General features: G+C 37.2%; 1 protein-coding gene across 1 annotated transcript in view; it reads left to right on the top strand.

Moving 5' to 3' along the window:
* LOC107596892 (cilia- and flagella-associated protein 45-like) overlaps positions 1–10,095 on the top strand; it is a 31,700-nt gene that overhangs the window by 2,152 nt on the left and 19,453 nt on the right. The window contains exons 2-5 of the mRNA XM_016287750.1: positions 685–804; positions 890–1,023; positions 1,901–2,045; positions 8,311–8,481. Coding sequence (XP_016143236.1) covers positions 685–804; positions 890–1,023; positions 1,901–2,045; positions 8,311–8,481 — 570 coding nt within the window. The remainder of the gene's footprint in view (positions 1–684; positions 805–889; positions 1,024–1,900; positions 2,046–8,310; positions 8,482–10,095) is intronic.

Raw genomic sequence — 10,095 nt, 5'->3', positions numbered from 1 at the left:
CGCAATTCTAAAAACTTCCAAGTTAGTTTTTCTCCATTTGCGCTCAAGACTATGAGTTTTTTTCTTGAGAGAATGGGTATTACTGTAGTACCATGGCGCTGTACGTTTTTCTCTAACCTTTTTCAATATGAAAATGATGAGTGGGCCCGGTGACATTTTGCTTGACTCCAAAAGAGATTTTTTTAGGTCAGTAAACACAAGTCCTAATGCATCATTTGTGTTATCAACGTGAATATTAAAATCTCCGACAATTAGCGCTTTATCAACAGTAATCAATAGGTCTGAGAGGAAATCTGCAAATTCTTTTAGGAAATCTGTATACGGCACTGGTGGTCTATACACAGTAGCCAGAGCAAGAGATACGATCGATTTCTTTTGCATATCTGACAGTGTAACATTAAGCATTAGTATTTCGAATGAGTTAAACCTGTATCCTGTCTTCTGAGTAACATTGAGAATATCACTATATGTTGTTGCAACACCACTGCCACGACCAGTCTGACGGGGCTCATGCTTATAATAGTAGCTTGGTGGAGTAGACTCATTTATACAAGTGTGTGTGTGTTAAAGGTTCATGAGACTTAAATCATACAGCTTCTCACTAGTTGTTCTTGGCATTTGTTCCTCAAAGATAATAAAGGAATCATTAAATTCCTTAAGATTCGCATGCCTCATGCTTTTCAGCCTCAAAGTGCCACATCCTCATGTGGAAAGCAGTCGGGCAGCAGCACTTTCACTCGCCGCTACCGCACACGAGCCCTCACCTCTCATGTGGATGAGACCCTCTTTGGGACACCAAAACAGGTAGAAATAAGCCTACTGCACAATGGACATTGTCTTGGACATTGAATGAAAATAAAAAGGAAGACTCAACTGTCTTTTGTCTCAGCATTCTGCTGGTGATATGAAAGACGATCCTGAAGGCGGAAGCGTGAGATTGAGGACACGCTCTGCTCCTGCACCCAAAGAGCCAAATTTAGAGACAGTGCGCATCATCACTAAAGACCTTATCAGGGACCTCAGGCAAGTAGAAGCAACGGGTTTTTGCAGTGTGGTTACATGTAGTTATCCTTATTGAGGTATTTGCATTACCTGTTCGGACACTGACTTAAACCAAGTGTCAGAGAGTTTTGCACAGAAATAATTGCACAGAGTCAAAATAACTTGACATTGTAGTCATAGGCTACATGCTTCTGTGTGTTGTTGTTTCATCATTGTTATATTAGTGCATAATCATTAAACTAGTCATGATAAAAAAAAAAGAATTAGAAAACTGCCAAAGTACATCATTGTATGTGTTTAATTATTATTTTTAGTATCTAAAAGTATCAGTACAAAAGTATCTTGAACTCTACAGTCCAAGTTGATTCAGTCATTTTAAATATTATTAAATAAATCAGGGATTCTCAGCCTCGTTCTTGGAGCCCCCCAACACTACATGTTTTCCATGTCTCTTTAATCAAACGCACTGATTCCGATCATCAGTTCATTGGTAGAGAATTCAAGACCTGAAATGGGGTTGTCAGACAAAGGAGAGATGCAAAATGTGCAGTGTTGGGGGGCTCCAGGAATGTGGCTGGGGACCACTGAAATAAATAAATAATATATTTCCAGTGGCAATTGGGTAAGTTATCCCACACTGAAATTGGTTTAATGAATATATAGGCCAATATGTTTGCCATTCAATTTACATCAGATCGATTTTAATGTCAGGTTTTTGACGTCAGTTTGATTTGCATATTTGACCTGTTTTTTTACGTTAAATTTTATGTCAAATTTATGTCTTTTCATCATCAGTTGCCCACTGGGAGGTAAGTGCATGTTTTTATCCCAGTACGTCATGTTTTGTGTTTTCACTGCTTGCACTATTTTTATGCTCATTCTTTGGTTGTTGAACCAGAATCCCAAATGAGGACCCATCTGGGCAGTCTGTCATCCTGTCCACAGCTGAGTTCAGGCGAATCCTGGTGGAGTCTCATGTTCCTAGTGAAGAGGAGGAGGCAGCTGTGCTACAGGTCCAACGCCAAGCCCGTGAGGAAGCCATGGTGAGTCATAATTATATGTTTGAACCCCAAATGAATGCATGACATTATTTTTTTATATAATATACTACAATGTTACGTGTACTCTAGGTTTTTTTTTTTTACACTGATCAGCCCTAACATTAAAACCACTTACAGGTGAAGTGAATAACATTGATTATATTGTATTGTTACAATGGGATCTGTCAAGGGGTGAGATATATTAGGCAGCAAATCAACAGTCAGTTCGTTAATTTTATATGATAGAAACAGGAAAAATGGGCAAGCATCGCAGTTTGCTGTGTATAGGGCTGTGCAGCTGAAGACTGGTCAGAGTGCTCGTGATGACCTAAGTCCACCTCCAAAGGAACATGATAAAGTGATCAAGGTGTTGCCTTGGCCTCCAAATTCGTCCAGATCTCAGTCTAATCTTTGGGATTTACTGGACCAATAAATCCAATCCATGGTTGCCCCAACTCGTAATATGGAGGTTTTAAAGGATCTTCTGCTAATGTCTTGGTGTCAGATACCACAGGACATATTTGGAGGTCTTGTGGAGTCAATGCCTCGACACATCACAGCTGTTTTAGCAGCATGAAGGGGACCTACACAATATTGGGCAGGTGGTTTTAATGTTGTGGCTAAACAGTATTTATAATATGCTATATTATAATACATGTTGTGTTCAACAGCTATTAACAATATGACAGAGTTTGCTACTACTACAGTTTGCTATGGGAGAATGCTATAACAGAAGCCCACGGAACAGTGAGGTTTCAGTAGAAATACGTAGCCAGTCAATCTGCATAAAGTCCTTTGTTCAGACTACATTCAAAATTGGTATTATAGATACATTTGTCTTGAGGTGTGCAGTCTATTTTGGGTCTTTACTGCGGTTTATTTTAATTCCCTTTAACTATTTAAACAAGTAAGCGGTACATTTTCCAAACGGATCACATTTAACACAGCTAGTTATTATTTAAAAATCTGATCTCATGCTTTCATTCCATTTGTACATTATTCCTTTCCACATAATAATTGTTTGAAAACACAAAATCATTATTACATGTAATGTAAGGGTTAGCACAATCAAAGTATTTATTTATTTATACAATTTATATAATTATTTGTTAATGCATAATGTTTTATTAACAAATCTGGGAGGAGCACGTTCAGATAATCAACAAATTCAGCACAGGTGGAGCTCATTTAGATAGTCAATTAGCACAATAAATATATATACAGCCAACTCACCTCTGTCCCTTGACAGTTTTCCAGCATCCCTCCTACACCCCAACTTCTCCCTCTTAACTATTCTTTTCCCAGCTTAGGGATAGGTGAGTTCTCTGGGTTCGGGCTATATTCCAAGCTGGGAGCCCTCCCCTCGGACAGCATGCCAAATATGCTTAATATTTGCTCAACCTGATTATATGTACTGTAAGTGTGAACTGGTGAATTTATGTTATTAGAAAGACAAAAAAATGCAACTCTAGATGGTGGTATGGGGTAAAACTTCAACTTATTTTAACTAAAAATGAGAAGTAAACAGGCAGTAATTAGATATTAAATAGAACAAATAAATAAATTGCAAACAATAGCACAAAAAAAGAACTGATTGAATAAGCAAAAAATAAGTGAAATAATGCTTTTTAGTTTTTTCTAAAGGTTTTTTTTTTTAGGTAGGTCTAACAGTAGTATTCAGGTACATAAATTGAATAACGTAATCAAATGTAAAATAACACTGGATAGTCTTCATTCTATAAACAAATACAGATTAATCCTTACAATTAAAGTTACTCAGCCAAAAGCAGTGAGTGATTTGTCCTATGTTGTTTGATTAATATGGATAGCAGCACATATATAAGCTGCTGTCACTTTTGTCTGTGCTGACTTGACTTCTTTGCTTAGTTTCATCACTTTCGCTTTTATTCTTGTGCACTGACTTGTTCGTGCAAATTAACATCTGAATCTCTCTCACGATAGTACCCGATAGACACGATTCAATATGCTCAAGTGGCCAAAAAAGCCCCTGATGTGGTCCAACGGTTCTGACTAGTGCCAATGGTCTAACCTTGGTTGGTGGCCGACCACCGGTTTATTGTGTCAGAGCGTTTAGAGTGTAAATGGAATTAAAGAAATCTTAATGCAGCACAAAACAAACCAACAAAACGAAATGAAAGCGAACACATGAGGAACAGGTGAAAACAATTAATGGTGCACTAAGCGATTTAAAAAAAAAAAAAACCGCTTTTGACCACAGCGTCGGACCATGTCCCAAAACACACTTGTAGCCAATCAGCAGGTGAAAACAATTAATGGTGCACTAAGCGATTTAAAAAAAAAAAAACCGCTTTTGACCACAGCGTCGGACCATGTCCCAAAACACACTTGTAGCCAATCAGTAGTAAGGGAGCGTGTCTTGTAATGACAGGGAGAAGAGAGCTCTCAGTTTGAGTGCACAGGACGGATATTAGCAGATCGACTATAGATTGCGAGAAATGGCAGATAAAAAAAAGAGGAAAGTATCAGAGAAACAAAACATTAAAAAGAAGGGTTATTTAAACAAGTAAGCGGTACATTTTCCAAACGGATCACATTTAACACAGCTAGTTATTATTTAAAAATCTGATCTCATGCTTTCATTCCATTTGTACATTATTCCTTTCCACATAATAATTGTTTGAAAACACAAAATCATTATTACATGTAATGTAAGGGTTAGCACAATCAAAGTATTTATTTATTTATACAATTTATATAATTATTTGTTAATGCATAATGTTTTATTAACAAATCTGGGAGGAGCACGTTCAGATAATCAACAAATTCAGCACAGGTGGAGCTCATTTAGATAGTCAATTAGCACAATAAATATATATACAGCCAACTCACCTCTGTCCCTTGACAGTTTTCCAGCATCCCTCCTACACCCCAACTTCTCCCTCTTAACTATTCTTTTCCCAGCTTAGGGATAGGTGAGTTCTCTGGGTTCGGGCTATATTCCAAGCTGGGAGCCCTCCCCTCGGACAGCATGCCAAATATGCTTAATATTTGCTCAACCTGATTATATGTACTGTAACTGGTGAATTTATGTTATTAGAAAGACAAAAAAATGCAACTCTAGATGGTGGTATGGGGTAAAACTTCAACTTATTTTAACTAAAAATGAGAAGTAAACAGGCAGTAATTAGATATTAAATAGAACAAATAAATAAATTGCAAACAATAGCACAAAAAAAGAACTGATTGAATAAGCAAAAAATAAGTGAAATAATGCTTTTTAGTTTTTTCTAAAGGTTTTTTTTTTTAGGTAGGTCTAACAGTAGTATTCAGGTACATAAATTGAATAACGTAATCAAATGTAAAATAACACTGGATAGTCTTCATTCTATAAACAAATACAGATTAATCCTTACAATTAAAGTTACTCAGCCAAAAGCAGTGAGTGATTTGTCCTATGTTGTTTGATTAATATGGATAGCAGCACATATATAAGCTGCTGTCACTTTTGTCTGTGCTGACTTGACTTCTTTGCTTAGTTTCATCACTTTCGCTTTTATTCTTGTGCACTGACTTGTTCGTGCAAATTAACATCTGAATCTCTCTCACGATAGTACCCGATAGACACGATTCAATATGCTCAAGTGGCCAAAAAAGCCCCTGATGTGGTCCAACGGTTCTGACTAGTGCCAATGGTCTAACCTTGGTTGGTGGCCGACCACTGGTTTATTGTGTCAGAGCGTTTAGAGTGTAAATGGAATTAAAGAAATCTTAATGCAGCACAAAACAAACCAACAAAACGAAATGAAAGCGAACACATGAGGAACAGGTGAAAACAATTAATGGTGCACTAAGCGATTTAAAAAAAAAAAAACCGCTTTTGACCACAGCGTCGGACCATGTCCCAAAACACACTTGTAGCCAATCAGCAGTAAGGGAGCGTGTCTTGTAATGACAGGGAGAAGAGAGCTCTCAGTTTGAGTGCACAGGACGGATATTAGCAGATCGACTATAGATTGCGAGAAATGGCAGATAAAAAAAAAGAGGAAAGTATCAGAGAAACAAAATATTAAAAAGAAGGGTTATGATCAGGCAAGAGGTAGGACCTGCGTAAATATCAGTAGTAGCTTTCCAGCTGTGGAGAGAACTCCAAGAAGTGGGAAGGGCTCGAATCGGAGACCGAGGTTGCATTGTTTTTTCTTCTTGATAGGTGAGTAACGTTGATTTTTCAACTCTGTGTTGGCTTTTGTTTGAATATGCTTGTGTGTCATCTTAGCTTGTTTCCGCGATCATCGTTATGCCATGGTTGTGTACGTACGTGTGGGGCAGAGATTTCAAAATCGGTACGGGGTCCTGTTGGGCTATGGGCGTGTTTGTTTTGGTGCTTTCAAATATTAACATCGTTTGGCAAAAATCCCTTAGTGCACCTTTAACTGAATGAGTACTGGACAATGGTTAAACAATGGGGCGTGGCCCCAAGGAATCAAAATCAAGGAGGCAGGACAGGGTAGCACATCACTTTTCAAAGGATGCTTTTTTCAGAGGTCGCATTCGTCAGCCTCGTACATCATCAAGGTTGTCTCATTTCAGAAAAGTAGCTATTATAAAAATAACTTTTAGGCCGTGTGTCCACCAAAGTTTTTTTTCCCGAGGCTAGCATATTTTTTTCAGTTGTTTTCAATGGGAGTGCCACATTTTTTTAAATGCCAGCAGTGACGAGGCACTGAGCATCTTTTTCACACTGAGTGCTTGGGTGATTTTTTTTTTCTGTGCCAAGAGTTGAAGCATGTTCACATTGGGGTAAAACGCAGCAGGCTTTTGTTTGAATATGCTTGTGTGTCATCTTAGCTTGTTTCCGCGATCATCGTTATGCCATGGTTGTGTACGTACGTGTGGGGCAGAGATTTCAAAATCGGTACGGGGTCCTGTTGGGCTATGGGCGTGTTTGTTTTGGTGCTTTCAAATATTAACATCGTTTGGCAAAAATCCCTTAGTGCACCTTTAACTGAATGAGTACTGGACAATGGTTAAACAATGGGGCGTGGCCCCAAGGAATCAAAATCAAGGAGGCAGGACAGGGTAGCACATCACTTTTCAAAGGATGCTTTTTTCAGAGGTCGCATTCGTCAGCCTCGTACATCATCAAGGTTGTCTCATTTCAGAAAAGTAGCTATTATAAAAATAACTTTTAGGCCGTGTGTCCACCAAAGTTTTTTTTCCCGAGGCTAGCATATTTTTTTCAGTTGTTTTCAATGGGAGTGCCACATTTTTTTAAATGCCAGCAGTGACGAGGCGCTGAGCATCTTTTTCACACTGAGTGCTTGGGTGATTTTTTTTTTCTGTGCCAAGAGTTGAAGCATGTTCACATTGGGGTAAAACGCAGCACTCATCACTGTCACTTTTTAGTCAGCCATCCAATCACAGTGGAGGAGGACAATTTGAAGGATGTGCCATTTGTGGACTATTGCCATTGAGGTTACCTCATTTTAGAAGAGTAAAACCCAAGAAGAAGACAATAGAAATGTGGAACACAGACATGGCTGCCAGGGTAAAACCCTGACATTAATGATAAACAAATGTATTAAACTGAATGGGAAGAGATGCGTATGCAAAGTTTGATTGTATTAGCGTTATGAAAAAGGCAGTTAATGTGTATTAAAACTTTATATAGATGAATCCCCTATTATGTGTTATGAAAAGGATACTTTGTGATCTTTTTCTGAAATGTTTTTAAAACGGCTTTTTTTGATGATCCATAAAATTCTTTAAAAGCGTTAAGTTACAGTTGTTTTTAATTGCTTTTGTACAATTTTCACAAGTTTTTTTTTTTTGTACTAATCTCACATTAGTACTAAAAAAAAAAACCTTGTGAAAATTGTACAAAAGCAATTAAAAACAACTGTAACTTAACGCTTTTAAAGAATTTTAACAAGCTACAAATTAATTTGTTGATTCTTGTGTGCAGCTGAAAAAAAAAAATTATACTTATAGCAACCAAGGCTCTGGTTGAAGCATCATTTGATTTACACAGAACGAACCTTACCATGTAGACTTGGTTTTTGTATTCAACTGCACTGCTTTTCGAGTTTTTTTATGTAAAAATGTTTTGCTTCAACATCTCACACATGACACAGCATTCTAAAAACATGGTTCTCAAGTTGAAAAAAAAGACTTCCTTCCATTGCCCACAAAACTGTCTGTGTATGGCCCAAACATTTTTCTTTGGCTGTCTTCCAAGCATGGCTGTTTTCTTCAAGATAAGTAAATCTAGTTGTTGTCATTGTGTCAGGATTCTGCAGAGCAGAGAAAAGCACAGATGCGTCAGGCGGACCTATCTCGGCAGAAGAACCAGAACCTCAGTGAACTCGAGGCAGAGGCAAGAGACCGGGCTCAGTACCTGTTGGAACGGGCGAACGCCCTGAGAATGGAACAAGAGGATGAAGTCAAGAAGCTCAATGAGGTAGTTAGGACCACAATGAAAAGTCAAATGATAGCTGCGTCTCATTTCGGAGGCTGCGTCCTCCAGAGGTTGCATTTGTTGGCCACCAGTGGTGGAAAGAGTACTGAAAACATATACTCAAGTAAAAGTACCATTACCTTCCAAAAAACGTAGTGTGAGTAGAGTAAAAGTACTTGTCCAAAAAACTACTTGAGTAAGAGTAAAAGAGTAGCCTATTTAAAAGTACTCATGAGTATTGAGTAGGGGAGAGCGGGGCACAAAGTAACACTTGACTTTCTCAAATTGTCTAAATCCACATGGGGTTCAGAGTATAATTTTTTTATCCACAGTAAAAAAAATTGGAAGTGAAATGTGACAACATGCCCCGTAGGTGGGGTACATTGTAACAGCTGAGGGGCACGTTGTAACATGACCATAAAACAGTCATGTGTTTTTTTCATATGAAAAAAATATACAAGACAAACTAAAATATTTTGTCAATAAAATAATAAAATTATTTATTTCAAATAAAATAATGGCGTTTTTTAAGAATTAAAAATAATCTGACTTTGGAATTTGACAATGAACACATTGCGACCATGCTTGGGACGGCCCACATAAATGAGCCAAAATGCTTTACATGTCTTAAAATAATAATTTTTTAACATTAAACATTGACTGTCAGTCTTTATTCACCTGTTTCTCGTCGTTTATCATTAACATTTATCAAAGTAAATAGTGTGAATTACATCGCTAATGTCATAGAATAGCACGGCAGGGCACATTGTAACGCAGTGTTACATCGTGCCCCATCTGCGCAACTGGAATTTAAAACCGGTTACTGTCTTCTGATAGTTAGGGAAGCATTACAAAAAGAAATTTTTAATAAAAAAATGTTTAAATGAGTAATAAAAACTGAGATGAAAAATGTACTTAAGCCAGAAATATAATTTTACTATGGTAAAATAAATGTTCAGCGATATCTTCAAAAGACTTTTGAATTTTGGCGCACTTTTTTTCTCTATATAATGTTGATATAGTAACTAGTAAATGCTGTAAATTTGGTTATGCTAGCATGTGTGGAAATATTTAAACCATGTGTGTTACAACTTACCCCGCGTTACTTTGTGCACCGCTCTCCCCTAGTGTGTACTGAGATGTAGATTACCCCCTCATAATAAACATTGTACACCGCAATTGATACATTTGAAAAACGTTGTACATTCTGTAATTCACATTATCTTGTTTGTCATAAAGAACGAAGAATATCTATCATCCAGCAGTTTTAATTTTGACTGCCAACTCTTTAAAATACATCAAAACAGCACGGAAACAGTATTCAGTTGAAGAAAAGATGAGTTATTCTCAGTACAATCATCCCCATTTAAATCATAAAGTTTGAAAAAATAGATTTAAAATCATGTGTAAGGCCACTGCGACAGCATGCTGTTGTTGCACATGAAATATTAATGTTTAAAACAGTGCAAATACAAACACCATTAGAAACTCATAGTTCAGCATCACACACCATGATATGGGTTAAAATGAGAGCCCATTTCTCTCCAAAACGGTGCCAAGTTTTAACGTTTTGCAATAAAGAAATAAAAATAACTAAACTTGATAATTTATGTTACA

Source organism: Sinocyclocheilus grahami, unplaced genomic scaffold (genome assembly GCF_001515645.1).
Source record: "Sinocyclocheilus grahami isolate Dianchi unplaced genomic scaffold, SAMN03320097.WGS_v1.1 scaffold224.1, whole genome shotgun sequence".
Lineage (NCBI taxonomy): Eukaryota > Metazoa > Chordata > Actinopteri > Cypriniformes > Cyprinidae > Sinocyclocheilus > Sinocyclocheilus grahami.
Note: the sequence above shows the minus strand (reverse complement) of the source record. Positions and strands in the feature narration are given on the sequence as shown.